Raw genomic sequence first — 25,234 nt, forward strand, 5'->3', positions numbered from 1 at the left:
GCCCAGCGGTTGCTGGGAGACAGCGCAGCCTCTGCGGAGTGGGAGCTTTTGTCTGCGGGTCGCGGTGGGTCTGCGGGTCCGGACGCCGGGAGCCATGGTGAGGACGACGCGGAGCCGGCCCCGGGAGCTGGCCCTGCGCGCACAGACCCGAGGGATGCCCTACCTGGACTGGAAGGCTCAGCCCGTCCTAGCCTTTGGGATCTCCCAGGGGCCTGGGGCACACGTGTCCCCATACAGGACAATGGGGTGCAGGGGATAACCTAGGACCCCTGGTCTCCGGGATGGAGAACCTAGGGCGTGCGAGGGCGGTTGCAGGTCTTTCTACAGCCAGGGGTCCTGGGCAGAATGTCCAGTGCCATGGGCGCCCAGGGCAGGGCCTGCCGTGCAGAACTGCAGAGGCTGGGAGCAGTCAGACCTCGTCTATCTCTCTCATGTGACAGGGCCGTCAGCTGTTCCCCACCGCCACCCCACCCCATATAGGAGTTGTCAGTAACTCAGTTTGCAGGCAGATGCATGGGGCAGGTAGCTGGTGGAGAGGATGTCTCCGTGGGGAGCCGCTGCATTTGGCTGTGAATGTCCCAGAAGCTACGGGTGAGGGACCTGGGACGCGTGGACTTCTTGGAGCAGAGGGATTAAATAGTACATTAGGAGTGAAGGTTTCAGAGGATGGGTGTTTGAATATCACCTGGAAGAAGGCCACCAAAATACTTCTACTGATTACTAGCTTGAGGGATAGGATATTCTTTTTGTTTCTCTATGTTTATAAGACTTCCACATAATTTTGTTTGTAATCATGAAAATGTTACAGAGAGATGCAGACACAAAAAATGTTACGGACACATATAGACACACAAAGTGGGTCACAGACGGTTGAGAGAAGTGAGGGCAGAGGATAAGGGTTTGGAAATTCAGTGTCTGCTCAGGGAGGGAGTGGGGTGGAAGGTTCTCTCATCTGGTCAAAGCTGGTGAAAGGAGGGGTGACGGCTGAGCAGTTGTGCATAGTGAACCATGTAGAGCCCCATGGTGGGTGGGTGCTGTCTGCAGTCGTTCCCCACACCGGGTTCTCCGAAGGAGTTTTGTGTTTTGAACAAAGACAGTCTCATATTATCATCCTGATCATTGCTATCAGGCATTTCTGCCAACACATATCAGAAGTTTCTTGCATATTTCTCTGTGGTGGTTACCAAACATTATAGCCAATGCGGTCACATCTGACACTGGTACTGGGGTTCTGCCTTTCGAGGCCAAGTACATTTTGCATCCACACCAAGGCAGCCTCTGCTATGTATTAAGGAGTGGATTTGGCCCAGTTCCCTTCCCTTCCTTTCTGAGGGAAAAAAACGTTCTCTTCTGAAAAGGAAGATTTCTCCCTCTTGCTGCTCCAAAGGTGCCAGCAGAGAATGTGCGTGTGGTTGAGGGTAGGAGCTTAGGGTAAAGTGATGTGCTGCAGGGGGGTGGGCACAAGACAGCGAGCAGGAGAGGGAGGTTCCAGGCAGGTACTTCCCTCCCAAATGACCAGGAGGGGATCTGAGCCAGCCTGAAAGGGAAGCCATTACCCAGAGCCTCCCTTCCTTAACCAAGCCTCTCTTTTTCACCACAGGCACCCAAAAAGAAAGGGAAGGGCAAAGGAACCCCGATTGTTGATGGGCTTGCTCCGGAGGACATGACTAAGGATCAGGTGAGCAGCTGGCCCTGTGCATTGGTACAGTCCTGGGGTGGAGTTGGTGGGTGGGTGCTGTTCCACCTCATCTCTCTGGCTGTTTGTCTGCATAAACCTCTCTCAGACCAGTGCACCCCTCATCCTGCCCTCTACTCTGTGCTCACCTCCCTCATTCTGGCTCCTGCAGTTGTGTTTGAACCAGCATATCCTTCCCCATCTCCATAATCCCCATCAGCTCCAAAGCTCTCAGGCACAGTACTGAAGAACATTTTTATAGGGTGGTAAGAATTTGGAAGGAAATGTTTTTTTTCTGGTATAAAAGCCATTTTTCATTTTTTTGTATTCCCTTTCAGTTTTTTCCCTTCATTCATGATGCTACGGAGCTGTTTTCATAGTGCATGCATTATAGTGTTCTTGTGAAACATTAGGAATTATTTTTTTTAATATATATTTTATTATTTTACAGAGAGGAAGGGAAGGGGAAAGAGATTTAGGAATGTCAATGAGAGAGAAACATCAGAAACATCCATCAGCTGCCTCCTGCACACCTCCCACTGGGGATGTGCCTGCAACCAAGGTACATGCCCTTGACCGGAATCGAACCTAGGACCCTTTAGTCCGCAGGCCGATGTTCTATCGACTGAGCCAAACCGGTTAGGGCCATTAGGAATTATTTTAACCCACGTGTCCTTCTTGATGAAGGCAGGGGCTAGGTAACGTAATTGTATAATCACAATGTAATTAAAAGGCTCCTGGAAACGGCAGCACACGGCAAATCATGAGAGTAAACTGGTGCCCACTGCAGCCTCCGTGTTCTGACGACGGGACTGCTTGTGTGCATCTGCCACGGGCCTGCGGGCTCTGTGTCAACTGGTGTTGCTGTCAGAACCGTTACTGCCTTTGGAAAGTTTTAAGATAAAAAGTAAATACAAAGCAGACTAACAGTCATATGAGCCGAAGTTGCATGTTGAGCAAGGGCCCTTGATGGGAAGACTGGCTTTGTTTTACAGCAGGTCCTTAAATAACGTATCGTTACAATGTTGATGAGACACCAGAGGAACTCAGCTCTTGTGTCACCTAGCCAGCGGTAACACTGGTCTCCGTACACTCACTTGTCTTCACAGCTTCAGAGCCCGTTGATGGCATCAAGTGAGAACTGTCCATGCGGGGAAACCAGTTGAAGCAGAGGGCAGTGGGGTCCAGTCTGTGTTCTGGAGAGATCAGTGGCTGCACAGTGCATTGCCCCAACAATTGAGCTGTTTCTTACCTCCCTGTGTACTCCGGTCCCTGTGGAGACAGCTCTGACCTGCAGTGGTGGGTCTGCAGGTCACCTCGGCCGCAGCTGGTGCCAGGGCCCAGAGCCTGGTGTCCGCATGGCAGTGAGAGCCAGGCAGCTGCAGACAGGCCCCTGAACAGCCTGTGCGTCCAACTCTGGGGCTATTTTCTAATTTTTTAATATATACTTTTACTGATTTCAGAGAGGAAGGGAGAGAGAGATGGAAACATCAGTGATGAGAGAGAGTCATCAATTGGCTTCCTCCTGCATGTCCACACTGGGGTTGAGCCTGCAACCTGGGGCATGTGCCTTGACCTTAAATTGAACCATGACTTCCTGGTTCATCGGTCGACTTTCAACCACTGAGCCACACCCACTGGTCTATTTTCTGATTTTTTTTTAGGAGAAGCTAGAAATATGCATGTTTATAAGAAATGCACTTATTGAGTAATGGCAAGACCTACTCCTGTGAGACAGTCCCAGTAGGTGGGAGCCTCGCTTAGACTCTGAGTGGCACTAAAGGCCTGTGATGGAGGACGTTGTCTTCTGTGGAGGCTCGAGTCACATGCACTGTTTTACCTCCGTGCTTTCAGCTGTTAAGGATTTTTAGATGAGAGTGGCCCCTCCCTCTTGCTTGCCTTTCTCCTCCCATGTGCCCCTCGGGTGGATGGGCCCTTCTGGGTCCTTCACAGTCTCTCCTCGGCCTGCAGGTGGAGGGGCACATCAACCGCATCCGCGAGGAGCTGGACCGCGAGCGGGAGGAGCGCAACTACTTCCAGCTGGAGCGGGACAAGATCCACACCTTCTGGGAGATCACGCGGAGGCAGCTGGAGGAGAAGAAGGCTGAGCTGCGGAACAAAGACCGGGAGATGGAGGAGGCCGAGGAGCGGCACCAGGTGGAGATCAAGGTGAGTGGGGCCGCCCACCTGTCCCGCTGGGGTCACTGCTGTGATGCTGGGGAGGGTGAGTGGCATTTTATCTCCTTGCTTTTGGGTTACAGCCCTTCGTGTCCTTCACCCTGGGCACATGAAGGTATTTTTTATAAAAGATGATGTGCGTCCAGGTAAACATGGGTGTGCAGGAGCGTGTGTTGGTGAGCATGTGTTCGCATGCGAGCAGGAGAGCACGCATGTGCAGGTGTGTGTGTGCCGTGAGCAAGTGGCAGTTCTCCTGCCCACAGGTGTACAAGCAGAAGGTGAAGCACCTGCTGTACGAGCATCAGAACAACCTGACGGAGATGAAGGCTGAGGGCACCGTGGCCATGAAGCTGGCGCAGAAGGAGCACCGCTCACAGGAGGGCACGCTGCGCAAGGACATGCGGGCACTGAAGGTGGAGCTCAAGGAGCAGGAGCTGGCGAACGAGGTGGTGGTGAAGAACCTGCGGCTGGTGGGTACATCCGTTGGCAGCTGGGTGTTGAACAGCAACTGGGAATTCACATTTTTGTCTAAAAACTCCTGCATGTTGGCAATTAATTGAAATATTCTTTTGAAAGCATGCAGCTAAGCAGGTCTCCTTTGGTGTCAAGTACAGAATTCTGTGTCAGACTTGAGCAACAAACAGACATGAGTAAAATCAGTCAGGGTTCCTCTGCATGTGCTTCTGACACCTGGCACCCAGCTGCTCTCCCAGGCTGTACGTCAGGTGCATTTGGAAACACACAACCGTCGAAGTGTCCAGCACCCCAGTCCACAGGTACCACGGCAGCTTGTCATACAAGCTGGGCTCATGAGCACCTGGCTGACTTTTGAGAACTTTTGGTCCATTCTGGGGGAGGCTGCTGGGGGTGCCTGGAAGATGCCAGGCCCCGTTCTGATCTCTGGGGAGGACTGATAACATGCCTTTCCATGTGTGGCACATGGTCTGCAAAGGAGAAACTACACACAACAGAGAAGGCAAAATAATGTGTCAGATCCACCCAGCACATCCCTAGGGTCTAAGGAAGGACAGAGTGAGCGGGGCCGTGGGAATGAGAGTGGGTTGCATTTTTCTACATGGAGTTCTGGGAATGGCTCCCTGAGAAGGTGACATTTGGGTAAAGGCAGTACGGTCTGATCGAGGCTGTGGGGACCCGGCAGGAGAAGAGACAGGGGATGAGCCAGCACGAAGGCCAGAGGAGCAAGCAGGTCATAGCTCGTTGGCCTCGGAAAGCATGGGAGGCCCGGGCTTGGACCCTGGCTGCGTCAGGGCCTGTGGGCGATGTGGCCAGAGAGAGTGCATCTGACTTTGGTTTTCAAAGGTTCTTCCTGGCTGCAGGTTGAGAAGACTTTGTCAGCACATTTGTCTCATGTGAAGGGAGTCAGGCTCCACTGTATCTGGAAAACAGTGAAACTGCAGAGTTTGCAGCCAAGTTTGAGGGTGTGAACGTGTTGGACCCCCGAGAATGGCCCCAGCCGGTTTGGCTCCATAGTTAGAGTATCGACCTGCAGACTGAAGGGTCGAGGGTTTGATTCCAGCTCAAGGGCATGTACCTCGGTTGCAGGATCGATCCCCAGCCATGCTAGAGGCAACCAGTCAATGTGTCTCTCTCATATCAATGTTTCTCTCTGTCTCTCCCCATGCCTTCCGCTCTCCCTAAAAATCAATGGGGAAAAATATCCTTGAGTGAGGATTAAATAAATAAATAAAAAGGACATGGGCACACAGTGGGCTGGTTTCCAATGAATTCAGTGACGTGAGGCTGTCTGCTGACCCAAGGCCTGTATAAAGATTAGTTATGTGGTCAGAGTTCCCTTTTGTGTAAAAATAATGCTATAAAATAATTACCATTTTATATTCAGAACTAGAGGCCCGGTGCACTTGCATTTCAGCCAAGTGAGTTGAAAAGTGGAAGTTACCAAAACCATGTTGTTCTGGATGTGGTCTGTGCGCTGGGAGCAGAGGTACCCGCCAGAACAGCAGAGGGTTTGCCGAGCGGATTCTCTGTCATCTCGTAATTGCCTGCTTCCACCTTTGCAGAAACACACTGAGGAGATCACCAAGCTGCGGAACGACTTTGAGAGGCAAGTGCGAGGTCAGTGTCTTACTTCCTGCGTGCCATCCCATCAGAAAGTGACTCTGCAGGGCTTATCTGCACAGGGCTGGTAAACCAGGTCCACAGAGCCCAGATATGTGAGGAGAGAGAGTTTGGTCATTTTTAAGGCTGATGGACCTCTCAGCACCCCAGAACCAAGTATTTTCTATGTCAGCTGGTGGAGGCTGTGGTCACCACCCACTTGCCCACTCCTGGCAGAAACTGGTGGCCGGGAGCAGGGGTAGTCATTCAGTCTCGTGGGCAGTGTTCTTAGTCTTTTCCATGGCTCCTGGCCTGAGGCGGTGTGTCTAGTGTTAGTCACAAAGCCCTGTGTTGTGACTGGATGGCCACAGGGGTCATGGCCAGTGACCACGGGATGGGCTGACGCTTAGCTATTGGGAGCCCCCTGCAGGGGTGGAGTGGCAATGACTGTCACAGGCAAAGGACAGCAGGCGTGGTGTGTGCCTCACGTGCCGTCTGAGCAGCAGCAGGAAAACCCACGGAAACGCACCCTGTTCCCGGCAGATGCGCAGCATGGCACTGCTGGCTGCACCCTGTTCCCGGCAGATGCGCAGCATGGCACTGCTGGCTGCTCTCTGCTCAGCTGCTGTGTGTGCTGCTGCCTTTCAGAGATTGAGGCCAAGTATGACAAGAAGATGAAGATGCTCAGGGATGAGCTCGACCTGCGGAGAAAGACCGAGATCCACGAAGTGGAGGAGAGGAAGAACGGCCAGATCAGCACGCTGATGCAGCGGCACGAGGAGGCTTTCACAGACATGAAGAACTACTACAACGACATCACCCTCAACAACCTGGCCCTCATCAACTCCCTCAAGGTGCCACGCCGGGTCCACGCCGGGTCCACCAGACGCAATACCCCTTGTGAAAATCTTTCTGATAATGCCCTTCACTGTCCTTGATTGAAATTCACAGGGAATGTAACCTCTCTATACCTGTAGCTGAACACAGGCTGTTGCCTTGATGTTGAGTAGGAGAATGAGTAGGACAGTGTCAGTTCTGAGAGTAAAGGCTCAGGCAGGACTGTGGTGGGAGCCCAGCATAGAGGCATGGGCAGGTGTCATTGCCACACACATGCTGGCAGGGATGGGGTTTCCACAATGCAGAATGCCCTTCATGGCGTACTGAACAAAGTGTAATCTCATGAAAACCTCATTCGTAGAACATTCAGAGCAGGTGTGTGTGTCTCCATAAATGAGGTCTCGTTGGCCTGCGTGCCCACAGCGGCAGGACTTGCCTGTGGCAGGTGAGCTCCCAGCCCTGGCGCTGCCTGCTGAGCCCTCCTGCACATGCCTGTGCCCACAGGAGCAGATGGAAGACATGCGGAAGAAGGAGGAGCACCTGGAGAAGGAGATGCTGGAGGTGTCTGCGCAGAACCGGCGCCTGGCAGAACCGCTGCAGAAGGCCCGGGAGGAGATGAGCGAGATGCAGAAGAAACTGGGTGACCACGAAAGGGACAAGCAGATCCTGGTTGTGAGTGTCCCCCGCATTCACCTCCCTCCTTGGCTCCTCCTGGGCTCAGGAGAGAAAGGACATCGGTGAGATGTCTCCTGGGGCCTGTGCAGGGCTTGGCCCTTAGGGCAGGAGGGCGTGTGAATCTCCATTTTCTGTGAGTGGAGACGGGGGGTGGGGGGCGGGGGGGGCGTGTAGAGTTGGTGCCCACATCTGCCCTGGTGGGGATGAGCTACTATGCCTTTGAGCCAGTTCTTCCTGGAGATTATTCCTGGCCTCGCCATCTTCAGGAGCCTCCCTGTGTGCCTGCCTGAATCCTGAGTGCCTTCTGTGCCCGCCCCTCCTCTCTCTGCAGTGCACAAAGGCGCGCTTGAAAGTCACCGAGAAAGAGCTCAAGAGCCTGCAGTGGGAGCACGAGGTGCTGGAGCAGCGGTTTATCCAGGTGAGCAGCCAGCAGCCCAGCCAGGACGGGCTCCAGGAGGTCCTGCTGCCTGCTCCTCCCACGCGGCTCGAGGAAGCCCTGCCCGTTCTGTGGAAGGCCCAGGTCTCACACAGCAGATCCCTGGTGGGGAGCAGTTGGCCCACCTGGCCCCTCAGGGTCACTTCTGAAACACATAGAGGTAGCCTGGCCTCTCCAGCCAGCATCTTTTTCCTCTCCATACATGAATCATGTATAAGTTATTATGTGCACATGGGGAAGAAGTCATAGAGGCCTGCGTCTAAGTAAAAATAAGCAGGTTCCCCTGCTGCTCAGCGATGATCCTCACAAGTGGTAACAGCTTCCGAGTCTCCTCCCAGCTCTTCCTGTGTGTCCAGTGTGGGTGGGACGTCCTGCCTTAGACGCAGCACCTTCCATCTCGCAGGTCTGTCCTGCGGCTTGCAGATTGCACCTGTATGGCAGCTCATTCGGGTGTTGCCCGTGCTCCCCGGGGAGTGCTGCCATTCATGCAGCTGGTGCCTTGAGGGACGCCCTGCTCACCTTCTAGTGTCAGCTCATCTGTCACCTGTGGGAGCCTCCTTAGCAAAGTCAGTTCCTGGCGTTGGAATTACTGGGCCTGAAGGTTTGCATTCAGATTTCAGATGGAGTCTGCCCAGAGGGCTGTTCCTAGTGTTGATATCACCCACAGTGCCCACGGGGCCACTTCCTGCTGCACCAGCTCTCGCCAATTCCACACTCTGTTGATGTGTAATTGGTGGAGAATGTCTTATTGAATGTGCTTTTCTTGGGATTTCCAGCAAGCCTGAGAGGTCCTCCTCGCAGTGTCCGGGTTCTGCCCAGGGCAGAGCATTGCCACCTGCACCTTGTTTGTGAGTGCGGGGTGCTCCGTGGCCAGTGCAGGGTGCTCCGTGGCCAGTGCAGGGTGTGCCATGGGCCAGAGCAGGGTGTGCCATGGGCCAGTGCAGGGTGCTCCGTGGCCAGTGCAGGGTGCGCCATGGGCCAGAGCAGGGTGCTCCGTGGCCAGTGCAGGGTGCTCCGTGGCCAGTGCAGGGTGCGCCATGGGCCAGAGCAGGGCACACACGGGCCAGGTTCCTTCCACTGACGTGCGGGAATCCCATGAGTGCATCAGATGGACACTCACCCTCACAGGCGCTCAGAGGGGGCTGCAGGCTACGGGTAGCCTGAGGCAAGAGGGCTTAAGTGTAGATGCCACAGGCTCCCCTGGCTGTGGGTGGACACGGTGTGGACGGTGTAGACGGCACAGTGAAAGGTGTGTTCTGGCCCAGGGGCAGAAGTGGGAGGGCTTCTTGCCAGCGAGATGGCCCAGCGGAGGCGTCCCTTCAGGTGCAGCGGGAGCGGGATGAGCTCTACAGCAAGTTCACGGCGGCCATCCTGGAGGTGCAGCAGAAGACGGGCTTCAAGAACCTGCTCCTGGAGCGCAAGCTGCAGGCCCTCAGCACTGCCATGGAGAAGAAGGAGCTGCAGCTCAATGAGGTGCTGGCAGCCTCCAACCTGGACCCTGCAACCCTGACCCTGGTGTCCCGCAAGCTGGAGGCAAGTGCCAAATGGGCTCCGGGTGGCAGCTGGACGGTACCCATGCTCCTGCCCTGGCAGGTGGCCTGCAGGGGCTCTGGCTGGGGGTCACTCGTCTCATGTTGAGACCCCAAGCATGTGCAGCTTCCATCATTCCAGTTAACAACCTCGGTCAGCCCTGGGGAGGGGCTCCCCACACTCTCCATCACTCAGAACTCAGCTCGCTGCTACTCCTTCTTAGGATGGGTTCAGCGTAGCCTGTCAGGCTCTAGGTCTCAGCTGTTCTGGAACTTGTGGCCTGAGCTCCTTGGGCATCTGGCAGCCGACCCAGACGTAGGCCTGGGGACAGCTGAGTCTCCTGTACTCGCAGGGAAGCCGCTGAGCTGTGTCCCACCTGGACAGTTAGGCAGGGGTGAGCCTCTGTGGAGGGTGCCGGAGGGCTTCCCAGAGGGAGTTACATCTGGGCAGAGACTAGAGCATTTGTTGACTTGAATCCAGTTATTCACGGCACCCGTCTGTGCTGGGAGTACCCCGGGCACGGGGGTGCAGCAGTAGTCAAGGCAGGTGAGGCCTCTGTGCCGTGGCCTCGGACCAGTAGGTCAGCTGAGGCGTCAGGGCAGTGATCGCTCCTGCCTCGCAGGCGGAGCCCCGCAGCACCTATAGGTCCTCTCACCCGGAGGTAGGCCTTGTCCCTCTGCTCCTCGACCTGATTTTGGGAGTGGGGGTGTCACAAACAGAATTGGTGATGTGAGATAAGGGGTCTTGGTGCTGTCATCTGGGTGGGGGAGACTCTGAAGCTGTCAACTGTGTCCCTGAGTGTTGGGCTGTGGAGGACTGTGGAAGGTTCTGGGTGGGACAGGCTGGATCTGGGAGCCCACAGGGACCTGCAGGAAAGGCTGAGCAGGATGGGCTTGTCACGACTGAGGAGGGGCTGGGAAGCCAAGGTGAGGGCGTTCGTGCCTCCTGGCTCAGAGGTCCACAGTCCCGTGGAACCCGAGTCACTTGGGACAGGCTGGGGCGGGGTCTGGGGCCGTGCAGACACATCGGAGGGGCTTGTCTGGGTAGGAGCACTGTGGTCCTGGGTCTGGGGCTCTTCTCTGACTTTGTGCCTCTGTCCCGGTGGATCAGCAGTGGTGTGATGAGGGGGATAACAACAGTCTTGCCCACGAGGGTCACTGCAGTTGCACCAGTGGCCGGGGGGGCGTGGGTGAGCTCTTGGCTTTCCTGGTTGGAACCCAGCAGGCCTGTGCCTCTCACTTCTCAGCTCCCATCTCCGCGCAGAGGCAGGTGCTGTCTCCCTTTCTTCCTGGGGGGAACTTTCCGCACAGCCTGTTCCCCGTATGGACACACATGGATGGGGCCAGGTCACTGTTCCCTGGACATCTGGGGTCACTGTTGGAGCTCCAGACGCCAGACCCACGGCCGCTCAGTCTGTCACATTCCAAAGACAGGTCTCAAACTCACGTGTGCATGTCTCTCCTCAGGATGTTCTGGAATCGAAGAACAGCACCATCAAGGACCTGCAGTACGAGCTGGCCCGGGTCTGCAAGGTATGAGGATCCCCGCCTGCCGTAGTGCACGCCCCCACCAGGACCCTGTGATTCCTGCCTTAGCCCGAGGTCCAGCTGCCTGTGGCTTAGGGCAGCCCTGCCTGCCCTGGTGTTCCTCCACGGCCAGCCTGGAGGACCTCTGGGAAAAGGAGGGCTGTCCTCTTCCAGCAGCTCTTCCCGCCTCCCGGTCTGACCCTCACCCACCTGAGCTGGCCTCTGGGGTGATGGGAGTCTGCACCTCCGAGCAGGGAGCAGTTTCAGGTCTAACCTTTCAGATTCCTTTGTGAGTCTGATGAAAGCTGCCTCCCATTTCTGTGCCAAAAATGCGCATTGGCGGCGAGGCCTCTTTGACCCCCTCACTGTTGTCTGTCCCATGAGTCCCAGCGGCCTGGGCCCTGCACCCACCGCCCCTGCCCCCCCGGCTCTGGCATTCCCCACAGCTGTCTGGCCTTTGCCTGTGGTGACGCAGACACAGAACTGCCTGTGCACGCATTTACCAAGAGCAGCCACCTCACGGGTGACTCAGACGTGCCCATAGTTCTGTTTTCTGCTGCTTCTGTTACATGCGAGCCCCAGGCTGTGGTGCTGGGCCTTCCCTTGACCCTCGCAGCCTCGCCTGCCCATCCGGACCCTTCCCTGGATTCCCCGGCGCCCTGATACTTGTGCACACAAAATTGGTGCCAACTACTGGCCTGTGCATCTCTTGGGAGGATCTGCACAAGTTGTGTTTGGTTGTCAGGAGGCCTGTACCTCGCGAAGGGCGAGAGCCAGGCCCAGCCCCCCACTTCTCTCTGGAGCTGCACTCAGTTCACCCTCTAACTCTTGACCCGAGTCCCAGCACTGGGTGTGAGGACGGTGAGGATAATGTGCCCTCTGGAGTTTCTGTTCTGAGTCAAGCCACAGTCCAAGCATTTCTCAGGCATCACCTCTTCAGACCCTCACAGCCACCGACGACATTGACCCTTTCAAAGACGCCTGTTTTCCAGAGGGGACAGAACCATGTCTCTGGACCTGGCAGCACTGTTGCCCATACCTGAGGTCTTCTGGGACGTGGGGGTCCCCTGTGCTCCCCATCAGTCTTCTTTGTGGTCCCTCCTCCCCACCCTCCCCAGAGCTGGGTGTTCTAAGTGAGGGCATTGCCCCTGCCCAGGGGGAGCCCTTGCTGGGCTCCTGGCCCCTCCCAACATGCGCTGTCTCCACAGGCCCACAGCGACCTGCTGCGCACCTACGAGGCGAAGCTCCTGGCCTTCGGGATCCCTCTGGACAACGTGGGCTTCAAGCCCCTGGAGACGGCCGTGATTGGGCAGACCCTGGGCCAGGGCCCTGCGGGACTTGTGAGCACCCCAACATAGCCCCCACCCAGGACTTCTCCCTGTATGACACTCCGTTTTACACCCACGGACAGCAGGTGTGTTTTTTTATTTGTTGGGTCAGCAAATGAAGGCTTTCATGTTTGCTGCGTGTCCTGGTGCACGACTGTGGTAGAAGCAGCGCCAGGGCCATGGCCATGGCCAGTCAGTTTCCCTCCCAGCTGCCCCCCCGCCCCCATACACACACCTCAGGCTGGGCAGCACCAGCACGGCTCTGCTCAGTGACCGCAGCGGTCTGCCGGTGCCACAATGACTTTATTGATGCCCAAGTCACAGTGCCACTAGGACTTGGGGGCCAGCACCTCCCCCAGGTAGTGGGACCTGAGGCCCCACGAGGAGCACGGAGCCCCCATGGAGGGCTGGGGAGGCTCAGGCCGCAGTGAGGGCGTTGGTGCTCTCGGACCAGTTGGTGGTCAGCTCCCTCGGTAGGTGGTGTAGGACCACGGGCTCAGCAGCAGGGGGACGTGGAACTTGTGGGTCTCGTTTGTGATGGTGAAAACAACCTGAGAACAGAAGGCACCAGGAGGGAGCTCTGTCCCCAGTGCTTCCAGGGGGAAGCCCCGATCGTGGGCCGAGGGCTGGTTCCCAGGGAGCCCCAGACCAGCCAGCGCCTGATGGTGAACTGGAAAGTAGGGCTGTTGACAAGGCTGAATCCCCTGTAGATAAAGCTCTTGGCTTGAGGGCCCCTGGGCCTGCCAGGCTTCCTAAGGGGTCCACCCTGCAATAGGGTCAGGTGAAGGGGGAGGCAGCACGGTTAGGCCCCGTGAATTGGGTGGGGCTTATTCAACACCTGTGTCCATAGGGGCTGAGTCACCCTGGACCCTGCCCCCCACAGCCTGACCCGGGGCCAGGGCAGGGACACCTTCCTCCTGGGAGTTCAAAGCTGGTGAACTCACTGCCTGCCACTGCCCTGGGAGAGGGGGGAGGGACACTGCCCTGGGAGAGGGGGGAGGGGCACTGCCCTGGGAGAGGGGAGGGGCACTGCCTAGTGCAGGACCTTGTGGTCACGGTCAATCACAGGCCTCCACTCCATGCTAGTCTGTGCCCTCACCTCCACATATGGGTAGAAGCTGTCCTGCCCCCTTTTCGTCCAGTAACCCTTGGTGTCGAAGGTCAGCTTGTAGGTGCCCGCCTTCATCTGGCCTGGCAGCAGGAGCCCAGGGCAGCGGCCATCAGGGTCGGTGTAGCTGTGGGGATGAGGGGATGAGGTGTACCCCTGCCTGGCTCTCTGGGTCTCCACACCTCGCAGCCTCAGATGCCCCTGCAGCCTGACTTGGGGGAGACTAGTGCCTGGGGTTCTGGAACAGCTGTTGTACAGCACAGAGAAGCAGGAAAGGGGGAACCCCCACAATCTGCCCCAGGAGCAAGCATCACTTTATTTGACCTATAGTTTTCCAGACACTGTCTATTTATAATATGCTCATTTATCAATTGAAACAATTGTAAGGTGGATTATACAATTGCTACTGTTTCATAACCTGGACGAGTCCTGTAGTACATTGTGTGTGGCTTCCTGGGTCAGTTCCTGTTCCAGGTGGACCAAGCATCCCAGTGCCGTTGTGCTCAGTCCCCACGACCCCAGCTGTGCAGGCAAGTGAGCTTGCACTGTGGTCACGGAGCGCACCGCTCACCTGCACTTTTGGGTGTTGGGAATGGGTCCCTGTGACCCCCCAGGGGACTCCACGTGCTCTTCCAAGACCACAGCTGACCTTCAGGTGGGACCTGGGCCCGCAGCCTTTGTGAGGGATGGAACAGGGAGGGGACAAGCTCCACACCCTCAGGCCCTGAACTTTTGGGGCCCCGCTCCCCACTGCCACCTCCAGAAGAGCCTGCCCCCTGCTCACAGGGCCACCAAGTGCCAAAACGGCAGCCTGGGCTGGGCCTCCCCAGCAGAGCTGAGCGTGGGGAGAAGCCAGGGCGTCGGAGAGCACAGCTGCCAGGCTGGTGCGAGTTGCCCCTCACCTCTGTAGGGCCATTAGGTGCAGTGAGAGTAAAAGAAGAGAAAGTGCTGTGTGGTGACGGGGAAGCCTTCCCATTCCTCCTCAGGCCTTTACCAGCCAAGCCCGACCCTGTGCTGAGGGAGGGGCTCTGGACGCAGTGCTACCCCAAACCTACCTTCTCCTCAGTTCTGTCCACTGCTGGCCGTGGTCCTCGAGCCTCGACAGGTGGAGGCAGAGGCCCTGGGCTGGGAGCCCTGAGGCAGTGTCCAACACATGAGTGGTCAGCGGGCTGCTGACTGGCTCCATGCCTCTGCCCTGGGCCAGGAGAGAGGGACAGGACAAGCCTTGTGTCCACACCAGCCTCAAGGAGGCAACACTTAGAGTAAACAGCCCTGGGGGACGGAGAGTCCCAAAATGTCCCTGGGGTGGGGATTACAGAGGCTGTGGTGTGGACACACTGAAGTGCAGGTCATCAACCACGCTGACCTCTCCCCCGTCCATCCCCACTGGGACCCTCCCCTGCACCCACCATTGCCTTGTGCGCATCGCTGTTCAGTGCCGGTGCGGACACCAGGCCGCGCTCCCTGTTCTCCCAGCTCAGCGGTCCCCGGCTTCCAGCCCTGAGCCCAGGCCTATGGGACGGGAACCGCGCCCTACCTCCCAGGAGCCCAGGTGTCGCTGAAGCGTGCGCAGCCGTAGGGCAGACCCCGAGCTCATGCCCAGTAGCTCCACCTGAGGGCGCCTCCCCGTCCGCCCCTGTCCTGTCACCTCCCTGGACCAGGACCTGAGTGTCTGACCCAACGGGGTGGGTTGTGGGGGGAGGTCCATATCGGTGCTACCAGTAGGGCCCCAGGGACTTCGCTCGGGAGGGGCCCAGGCGGGCCATTGGGGCGCACAGACCTGCGGGCTGCAGAGGCGACTCCCACCGGAAGTGAAATCGGGACCTGCCGGGATGGGCGGCGATCGAGGGAACGGAACGGGAGGGGCTGGGCGGGGCAGGAGGCGGGTGGAGGTGGGAGGGTGGTTCCTCTGAGTTCCGCAGGGGCCTCTAGCTGGGCCTGGAGGTGGCTCACGAGCCCGACGCCCACCAGGAGTCCCAGAAATAACGTGGATTTTTTACCTTCTGGGACAGTCAGTATATTTTTAAAAATATATATATTTTTATTGATTTCAGAGAGGAAGGGAGAGGGAGAGGGAGATAGAAACATCCATGTTGAGAGAGAGTCATGGATCGGCTGCCTCCTGCACACCCCACACTGGGGACAGAGCCCGCAAGCCAGGCCTGTGGCCCCACAGGGAATCGACCCTGGGAACCTTCAGTCCAAGGGCGGACGTTCTATCCATTGAGCAACACTGGTCGGGGCAGGCCAGTCCGTAATTGGATGGAAGCCTCTCAAAGGTCAGGAAGGTGTTGCACTCTGTCCCAACAGGCCCTGCGACAATGCCTCAGTTTCCCCATCTGTGAAAAGGGGGCAGCAGTGACTCGTGGTTGATACAGTTCCACAGAAGGAGACAGATGAGCTTGTGCTCTTGTCTCACTGCGGCCCACTCTGGCCTCCTGGGGCCCCTGTGGCTTCTTCTGTCTCCCTCCAGCCCACTCTGCACCCCCCGGCCCCCTCTCTGGCCCCAGTTCCACACACTAATTGGCAGGTGCTGCAGAAATGAGGAGAGTTGCGCGGTGGATCTGCAGGTGTGAGTCCATCGCTGTGTGGGGTGTTGCTCTGGACACAGGAACTCTTTCTTCTTACCAAGGTGCATTTTCTAATTATTCAGTAGTGAGCATGGATTATCTGTAGGTTTAGAATCAGGCCCCTCCAAGGCAGGGATGCTGACCCTTGTAGCAAAGGTTGGGAGTGAGCTGTTTATAACTCTGTGGAGGTGATTAGGAAATATCTATTTGAGATGTGAACACACATGACATTTGGCACGGCTTATGTTTACAGCAGATAACCCCAAAGAGATGCTGCTTACACTGTTTCGGCAAACGCCTGTGGGTACAAGAGACTAGAAACAACCAGAATGTCCCCGCTCTGCACAGACGAGCTCTGTCACACCCCAGCACGCTCTGCTGCTCTGAGAAGAACTAGGCCCGTTTGTAAGAAGAGGTCTCCACAGGCATCACACTGGGCAAGAATGGAGGCACCTATGGCTTCGAGCGGTAAATCTGTGTATGCAGCTTTGCCTGCCTTACAAAGGCTCGCTTGCTCAATGCTCTGAAAGATCAATGGAAAAATAGCCTCCGGTAAGGATTAACAACAAACAAACAAAAAACAAGAAGTCTCAGTGAGACTTCCTCGGCTGAGTTGGAGTGGAGGATGGCATTGTAACTGGTCAATCAATGCGTCCAGGCTGCCGGTCACTTAATCTGAGCCAATTAAGCAGAGACAGGGTTGAATCACTTAGGAGCGCTTCTTCTGGCAGTATGGGAAAGCAGCAGGTCATTCACAAAAATCTGTTCTGCACCCTATAAGCCAGCTGCGTATATAGGGTAGGGCAAGGATTATTACAGGCATGGGGGAGTAGGCTATGCAGGCTGGCATGGGACTCCATTGTTTGGGCAGCAATGTTGTTAGTCTTTCCATGATAATGCAGGAGTTAGTGGCTGTGAACATAGTTAGTGACTCAGAGTCCTACACCATCACAGAGAGCTCAACGATAAGGTCCATGGTGGCTTTTCTGATCGTATTTCAGTAGCATCAAATTAGTCGCCCCTTCCGTGATCTTAATAAATTCCAACATTGCTTCATATTTTTTCAGGTTACTTCTGTGATATTAGGTTATTATTACTGAGTACTTTTTTTCTGCTAGTAAATTAGTTGTGAACACATTTTTTTTTCGTGAATAAAAGATTCTAGTTAATACTGTGGCTTATAAACAGTGGTTTTGAAACATATTCTTGTAACTCAAAGAATTTTGCTCAATATCTATGCCTATCTCTTTCATCTTGAAAGATAAAATCCTGTAGAAATGTGCTAAGAACAAGTATCCCTTAATTTGTGATTTATCAGAATGTAAACATAGAGCAGACTTATACACTGGTTTTATAGTATAAACAGTTTTATTTTCCTTCAAGCACATTTCTGATTATACAGTACACGTCTATGGAACGATAATACTTATTACACTATACCTGGAAGGTCGCTCGCTGATAACCAAATCCTTCGCAAAAATCCATCCTCTGTTGCCCTCCTGTGGCCATCTAAGGAATAACACACTGCCTCTGTCCCTGGCGATGAAATTCCAGCTAAAGCCCTGTGAACGGCACCAAAAATTCTACTCAGAAAAAAAAAAAACCGTCAGAAAATCAGTGAAGCTGGCCAGGGCGGCAGTCATTCCATCCCTGGAAGGACCGAAGTCATGGTTGTGGGTTCTTCACCTCTTCCCGCCCCAGCTCTGCAAAGGGAGGCCTGGGAGACTGTTGCACTGAGGTTCCCCTTAAGGTGACTGGTCCACCCTGGCTACTATGTTCATTGGTGCTATTTTTTAAAACTATGGAGTGGAGATAACGTTTTGCAAGCCAATCCTCTAACCAGTGAGCCACATCAGCTACGGGTTCTATTCACTTTTAAAAATATAAGTTTGAGCATGGTCAAGGGTCAGAGCTCAAGGCTGGGGCTGGGTTCGGTGTTAGTTTTAGTGTGAGGGTTCATGGTCAGGGTTGGGGTTGGGTTCAGGGTCAGAACTGGAAAAGGTTAATTTGCTGTGGAAATGGAGAATTTGCTTTGCAAAAGTTGAATTTGCTTTTCAAAAGGGGAACTTGCTTTGCAAAAGGTGTATTTGCTTTGCAAAATGGGAATTTTAACTGTAAAAAGTGAACTTGTTTTGGAAATGCTGAATTTGTTTGCCAAACATGAATTTGGGTTGCAAAAGGTGAATTTGTCTGATAATTTCAGCAGCATCAAAATGAGTCACCCTTTCCAGGATATTAGTAAATTCTAATATTGCTTTATATTTTTTCATGTTGTTTCTGTGACATTAGGTTATTATTACTGAGTACTTTTTTCTCCTAGTAAATAAGTTGTAAACACATTTTTCTTCCTGAACATAAGATTCTAGGTAATGCTTTGGTGTTGAAACACAGTGGTTTCAAAACGTGGTCTTGTAACTCATAGGGTTCTTCTTGATCTCTGTTTCTGCCTCTTTCAGAATGAAAGATAAAATAAACTTGTAGAAATGTGCTAAGACCAAGCATCCTTTATTTTTTATTTTAATGTAAATGTAAAGCAGACTTATACAGTGGGTTTATAGGATAATTGCTTATATTTTCTTTCAAGTAAGTAACTGATTATACTGTACGCGTCTATGGTTCTATATACCTATTACTCTAGCCCTCAAAAGACGCTGTCAGCCAATTCCTGCGCAAAAATTATCCTCTTCTGCCCTCTTGTGGCCATTCAAGGAATAACACTGTGTATCTGTCCATGGTGCTGAAATAACAGCTAAAGCCCTGTGAACATGAACAAAAATTCTACCGAGAAAAAAAAACAACCCATAAAATTATCGAGGCTGTCTATGGCGGTAATCATTCCGTCCCTGGATGCACCGAAGTCACGGCTCTGGGATTTTTCACTTCTTCCCACCCCAGCCCTGCAAAGGGAGGTCCCAGAGACTGCTGTGCTGAGGTTCCCTTTAAGGTGACCCACCACTCTGCCTAATGTTCCTTGGTGTCTCTTTTAACTAGAGAGTAGTGAGTGAGTGTATGTCTGGCAAGTTGTGCTGTAACTACTTAGCCACACCAGCTACGGATTTATTCACTTTTAAAAATATAAATCGGAGTGGCGGTCAGGGGTCAGAGGTCAAGGCTGGGTTTGAGGCTAGGGCTGGGGTTGGGGTTAGGGTTTTAGGGTGAGGGTGAGCGTGAGGGGTCAGGGTTTGGGTCATGGGCAGGGTCAGAGGTGGAAAAGGTGAATTTGCTTTGGAAATGGAGAATTTGAATGTATTTCAGCAACATCAAAATGAGTCGCCCTGCCAAAACCGGTTTGGCTCAGTGGATAGAGCGTCAGCCTGCGGACTGAAAGGTCCCAGGTTCGATTCCGGCCAAGGGCATGTAACTTTGTTGCGGGCACATCCCCAGTGGGAGGTGTGCAGGAGGCAGCTGGTCGATGTTTCTCTCTCATCGATGTTTCTGACTATCACTCTTCCTTCCTCTCTGTAAAAAAATCAATAAAATATAATAAAAAAAAAATGAGTCGCCCTTTCCAAGAGCTTAGTACATTCCAATATTGCTTCATATTTTTTCAAGGTACTTGTGTGACACTAGGTTATTAAGATTGAGTACTTTTTTCTCCTAGTAAATTAGTTGTAAACACAGTTTTTGTGTGAATAAAAGATTGTAGGTAATACTTTGGTTTTGAAACACATTGGTTTTGAAACCTATTCTTGTATCTCAAAGGGTTCTGCTCAATACCTATGCCTGTCTCTTTCAGAATGAAAGATAAATTAGTCCTGTAGAAACATGCTAAGACCAAGCATCCTTTATTTTGTGATTTTTCAGAATGTGATCATAGAGCAGACTTATACATTGGTTTTATGAGATAAACGCTTATATTTTTTCTTTAAGTAAGTTATTGATTATACTGTACACGTCTATGGATCTAGGTATATATTATGCTAGCCCTTAAAGGACTTTGTTAGCCAATTTCTGCGCAAAAATAATCCTCTGCTGCTCTCGTGTGGCCATTCAAGGTATAACACACTGTCCCTCTGTCCATGGTTCTGCAATTCCAGGTAAAGCCCCGTGAACACGACCAAAATTTCTACCCATAAAAAACACCCCAGCAAATCATCGAAGCTGTCCAAGGCAGCAATCATTCTGTAGTCACAGCTCTGTGTTCTTCACCTCTTCCCGCCCCAGCTCTGCAAAGGGAGGCCCCCGTAGAGTGCTGCACTGAGGTTTCCCTTATGGTGACCCACCCACCCTGCCTAATATGTTCGTTGGTGCCGTTGTTAACTAGAGCGGTGAGTGTATGTCTGGCAAGCAAATGCTCTAACCAGTGAGCAACACCAGCTACGAATTTCATGCACTTTTGTTGTTATTGTGAATTTATTTTTAACTCTAATTGACATACAGTAATACATTACTTTCAGGTGTACAACAAAGTGATTCAACATTTACATACCTTACAAAGTGATCACCCCAGAAGTCTAGTTCACATCTGTCTCTATTGCCTATGCTGCAGTTATATCTCCATGACTTATTTCATAAGTGGTGTGATGGACTTTTCCAGCCCCAGTGGGGACAAACAGGGGTGGTGTTGTTCAAGGTGGATAGTGAGCAAGATGGTGGCAGAAGAGCAGCTGGAGGGTAATGTGTTTCAGAGGCATGATGGGTTGTGTTGTGGAGCAGCGTGTGTGACTGCAACACTTTAGGGGCTTAGGTTAAAGGAGCAGTGGCTGTTTGGAGCTGATTGGGGGAAGGTGGTGAGACTCAAAGTGTCCTGCAGCTGCTGTAACAAGACAGGTACTTCCAGAAGCTCCAGGGAGAACATCCAAGCCTTTTCTATCTCCTGAGATGAGGAGCACCCTGGATTCCCCACAGGTCTCAGTGTGATTACAGCGGCCCTCATATGGGGGAGGCAGTAGGGTCAGAATCAGACAGATAGATGAGGCTGTGCTGCTGGTTGTGAAGATGGAGGCCAAAGGAGAGGCATGTCTCAGGGGAGGCTTCAGTGTCATTGTGGGCTTGTCCTCCCCGATGCCATGCATAAGGTCCCGCAGGTTCTTGTCAAACATGCGGTTGATATGCCCTTGAGCATCTTGAGGGCCCTAACGACGGTGGCCGGCGGGCCGGAGTCCCGGTATGCCCGATGCCAGATGGTGTGCTGCCCTTGCTCCCTGGGGAGCACTGCTCTACCCGCTGCCACTGCGGGGCATGCAAGCAGGCCAGTCCCTCGGCAAGATCCGCTGGGCAGGCTGCGCCCCATTCCCTCCCCCTGACGCTCCCTCTACTCACTTTTAAAAATATAAATTTGAGGGCAGTCAAGGGTTAGAGGTCAAGGTTGGGACTGGGGCTAGGGCTGGGGTTGATGTTAGGGTTTCAGGGTGAGGTGTCAGGGTCGGTGTCAGGGTCAGGGTCAGGGTGAGGGTCATATGTGGAAAAGGTGAATTGTAATTGGAAGGAGAGAATTTGCTTTGCAAAAGATGAAATTGAAGGGTAAAAGGTGAATTTGTGTTCCAAAAAAATGAATTTGTGTCGCAAAATGTGCATTACTCTGTATTTGAGGAGCATCCAAATAAGTCGCTCTTTTCAGGATCCTAGTAAATTCCAATATTGTTCCATATTTTTTCAAGTTAATTCTGTGACATTAAAGTTATTTTCACTGAGCACTTTTTTATCCTAGTAAATTAGTTGTAAACAATTTTTTTTGTGATTAAAATATTCTAGGTAATAGTTTGGTGTTGCAACACCGTCATTTTGAAACGTTTTCGTGTAAGTTAAGGGGTTCTGCTCGATACCTATGCCTGTCTGTTTCAGAATGAAAGATAAAATAATCCTGTAGAAATGTGCTAAGAGTAAGGACTCTTTATTTTTTGATTTATCAGAATGTAATCGTAGAGCAGAGTTATACACTGGTTTTATGAGATGAACGCTTTCATTTTCTTCCCAGTAAGTTACTGATTATACTATACACGTCTGTCTATGGAACCATATACTCATTACACTGGACCTCAGAAGGAAGCTGTCAGGTAAAAAAACTATCCTCTGCTGCCCTCCTGTGGCCAAAACAGGAATAACACACTGTGCCTCTGTCCCTGGTGCTGAAATGCCAGTCAAAGCCCTGTGAACCTGACCAAAAATTCTACCCAGAAAAAAAAAATGGTCACAAGATCAGCGAGGCGGCCAGGGCGGCAATCATTCATCTGTGGAAGGACCGAAGTCACAGTTGTGGGTTCTTCACCTCTTCCCGCTGCAGCCCTGCAAAGGGAGGCCTCGGCTGCTGCACTGACAACATGAACCCCTTCCAAACCTAGAAGCCACCATTATTGAGGCAGCCAGTCCGTACAGCGAGGTGCTGAGTACCGCGAGAAGCAGTGTGGTCGCGAGAGGCCGCCATTACTGAGACCTTCCGTACGGCGGAGGCCCCCGCTAACGAGGCAGCCAGTATGGGTTCCGGGGCCTTTACGCTGGCAGGCAGGCAGGTGCAGGCCGCCTGCACTGAGGCAGCCAGGAGTTCTGAGGCCGCCGTCCTCGAGGCAGGCCGTTCTACGGAGCCCGCTCTGGTTGCGGCAGCGGGCACCGTGCATACCGCCATTATTGAGGCAGCCAGTCCGTACAGCGAGGTGCTGAGTGCCGCGAGACGCAGCGTGCTGGCGAGAGGCCGCCATTATTGAGGGACGCTGTAGCCTGCAGGCCGCCATTACTGAGACCTTCCGTACGGCGGAGGCCCCCGCTAACGAGGCAGCCAGTACGGGGCCCGCGTCCTTTACCCTGGCAGGCAGGCAGGTGCAGGCCGCCTGCACCGAGGCAGCCTGGAGGTCGGAGGCCGCCGTCCTCGAGGCAGGCCGTTATACGGAGCCCGCTAGGATTGCGGCAGTGGGTACCGTGCAGGCCGCCATTATTGAGGCAGCCAGTCCGTACAGCGAGGTGCTGCAGTATTGCGAGGAGCAGTGTCCTCGCGAGAGGCCGCCATTATCCACTAATGATGCAGGCAGGACGCAGGTGTCCTTTCTTAACGTTACTAATTATTAGTTTAGAAGTTAATAAGATACTGGTTGCTCGTTCTCAGGGTACGTGTTACTGGTTGCTAGTTATCTGGTAACTAGGTAACAGGTTACCAGGTAACCGTTTGCCATGTCACTAGTTGCCAGGCTAGTAGTTACTAGGTTACTAGTTACCAGGTTACTAGTTATCGGTTTAATGGTTACCAGGTGACTGGTTACCAAGTTACTGGTTACCAGGTTACCGGTTACCAGGTTACCGGTTACTAGTTACCAGGTTAATGTTGTGGCCATTTCAGGAATAACACCGTGCGCTTGTGTCCATGGTGCTGAAATTCCAGTTAACACAACTAATAATTCTACCCTAATACAAAGAAACGAACAAAAACCAAAACAAAGAAAAATCCTGAAAATCATCGAGTGTGTCTGTCCAGGGCGGGAATCATTCCTTCCCTGGCTGGACTGAAGTCACTGGTCTGGATTTTGCACCCCTTCCCGCCCCAGTCCTGCAAAGGGAGGTGTTTGGTCCCGCACTTACGTTGTGAACCTGTGCATTCACTGTAGCAGTCCGTAAGCTAGAGGCTGCCATTATTGAAGCCGTCAGTACCGGGAGGCCGCCGTTAACAAGGCAGCCAGTGGTAGACAGGCGTCCTTTACTGATGCAGCCAGTACCCTGTAGGCTGCCTTTATTGATGGTACCTCCATATGTAGGGTTATCATGGGAACGTGGTAGTACGAGGAGAAAAAGATTCAATGTAAAGTTTTGTGTGTGAACACAGTTGGTTTTTTAGAAATATATATGTTTACTATTTGAGAAAGGAAGAGAGAGGGAGAGAGAAACATCAGTGATGAGTGTGAAACCTAGATTGAAAGGGGGACATTTGCTCCCATCCGCTAAGCAGAAGGAATACGTACCTGGCCGGTGTTGCTCTGTAGTTAGAGCTTTGGATGCCCTCGGAAGGGTCACTGGTGCGATTCCTGGTCCAGAGCATATACCTGGGATGCAGGTATCATGGCCAGCCGCTGTCTGGGCTGCTGTGAGAGCCCAAAATCCATGCGTCTCTGGCATGTTCATGTTTTCTTGTTTTTTTTTTCTTCTTTCTCCTCCCCCTCCCTCCCTCCCTCCCTCCCTCCCTCCCTCCCTCCCTCCCTCCCTCCCTCCCTCCCTTCCACTGTCTCAAAAAAAATCAATGGGAAAAAGATATTCTCTGTTAAGAATTAATGAAAAGATACACAAGAAAAAAGTACAAAGAAGGAAAAGGTGTGGAGGGTGTGAAAAAGCAGCATCCCTCTGTAGAAAGGCAAGAAAAGCACTATCATGAGCAGAGCCTTCAGCTACGCTGATGTGTTTGAACGCGATGTTTTAGGACATAAAAATAAAATGTTTAAGTGTACCCCAGCTGCCAAGGTCGCGACACAACACAACGAGGCCGGTTTAGGGAGGTCCCCGCAGGGAATCCCAAGCCACGACGTCAGGGGCGAGCCTTCGGGGGCAAGGCCGGGAGGAGCAGCGGAAAGCCAGGTGTGAGGGAGGTGTGGAATGGACAGAGGAGGGGCCCGCACGTGCTCCCCTCTAGTGGCCCTCACCGCCGCTCCCAGAGCCACCTAGTGTGAGAAGATGCGAGCAGAGTCACCTGGTATCATTGACTGAGTGACATACAGACGACGGGACATATAGAGCGAGGGACCGATAGACAATCGAGGCCGCAGTGGCCTGTAGAGATGAGTTGTGGTAACCTGTGGCCACCATGCTGGTTCCCCGTATCCTCCCGTAGGTACCTTGTCGTTGGGTCGAGGACCCCAGAACCCTGTTTTCCACGTGCACGCACACCACCTACTTAACGGCGACTCCGTGGAAGACACAAGAGCTGTCTGGACATCCATTTACACAACAGTGGGTTGGAAAGTGATGTCAAACTTGTTGTATATAGTTATTATTTGAATAATAAATCATAGCAAAGCAGTTATGTGTTTGATGTCTGAAATATGTGTATTATACATACTTTTTTTTTTAGTCAATGACATTTCCCGTACAAGGTTCCCTTCCTAAGTCTAATTAAATGAGGACGTTGAAAACTTCCTAAGTGTGAATGTTTTACTTGGGAAATGTTTGGAAACTTGGTACGTATCACTGTTTATTCCCCCCAAGGAACTGTTGGGGGTGATGTGTCGTGACCAATGCAGAACGTTTGGTAAATCACTGGTCCTCTTGTAGAGACATAGCCTTCTATGGTTTTACCTTCCCTCTGTGTAATGAACCCATCTGCAGAAGGTCGAACTAGACCTGTAGTCATACAACACCTCCCAGGTGCTGTCGTGATGGAAAC

General features: G+C 53.1%; 2 protein-coding genes across 6 annotated transcripts; one reads left to right on the forward strand and one right to left on the reverse strand.

Moving 5' to 3' along the window:
- On the forward strand, nucleotides 1-24,788 carry DRC4 (dynein regulatory complex subunit 4). Of its 3 annotated transcripts, none has more exons than XR_013959211.1 (12): nucleotides 1-97; nucleotides 1,601-1,678; nucleotides 3,647-3,844; nucleotides 4,117-4,323; nucleotides 5,893-5,947; nucleotides 6,578-6,783; nucleotides 7,271-7,438; nucleotides 7,773-7,859; nucleotides 9,201-9,410; nucleotides 10,874-10,939; nucleotides 12,142-12,347; nucleotides 24,683-24,788. XR_013959211.1 is itself a non-coding variant. In XM_080644869.1 (11 exons), the coding sequence occupies exons 1-11, from the start codon at nucleotides 95-97 to the stop codon at nucleotides 12,289-12,291; spliced, it is 1,428 nt and encodes a 475-aa protein (XP_080500995.1). In that variant the 5' UTR covers nucleotides 1-94; the 3' UTR covers nucleotides 12,292-12,394. The 3 variants fall into 3 exon arrangements, 1 of the variants encoding a protein (XP_080500995.1); XR_013959212.1 differs by lacking the exon at nucleotides 24,683-24,788 and adding an exon at nucleotides 16,193-18,429; XM_080644869.1 differs by lacking the exon at nucleotides 24,683-24,788 and having other exon boundaries at nucleotides 12,142-12,394.
- LOC308235762 (5-hydroxyisourate hydrolase-like) lies at nucleotides 12,340-15,185 on the reverse strand. Of its 3 annotated transcripts, none has more exons than XM_080644871.1 (4): nucleotides 15,150-15,185; nucleotides 14,425-14,564; nucleotides 13,361-13,496; nucleotides 12,340-12,812 (listed from the first exon to the last, which is right to left on the reverse strand). In XM_080644871.1, the coding sequence occupies exons 2-4, from the start codon at nucleotides 14,553-14,555 to the stop codon at nucleotides 12,723-12,725; spliced, it is 357 nt and encodes a 118-aa protein (XP_080500997.1). In that variant the 5' UTR covers nucleotides 14,556-14,564; nucleotides 15,150-15,185; the 3' UTR covers nucleotides 12,340-12,722. The 3 variants fall into 3 exon arrangements, with proteins under 3 accessions (XP_080500997.1, XP_080500996.1, XP_080500998.1); XM_080644870.1 differs by having other exon boundaries at nucleotides 14,907-15,167; XM_080644872.1 differs by lacking the exon at nucleotides 15,150-15,185 and adding an exon at nucleotides 14,779-15,084.
- Nucleotides 24,789-25,234: the final 446 nt, after the last annotated feature.

Source organism: Plecotus auritus (genome assembly GCF_963455305.1).
Source record: "Plecotus auritus genome assembly, chromosome: 10".
In the NCBI taxonomy this organism is placed as follows: Eukaryota; Metazoa; Chordata; class Mammalia; order Chiroptera; family Vespertilionidae; genus Plecotus; species Plecotus auritus.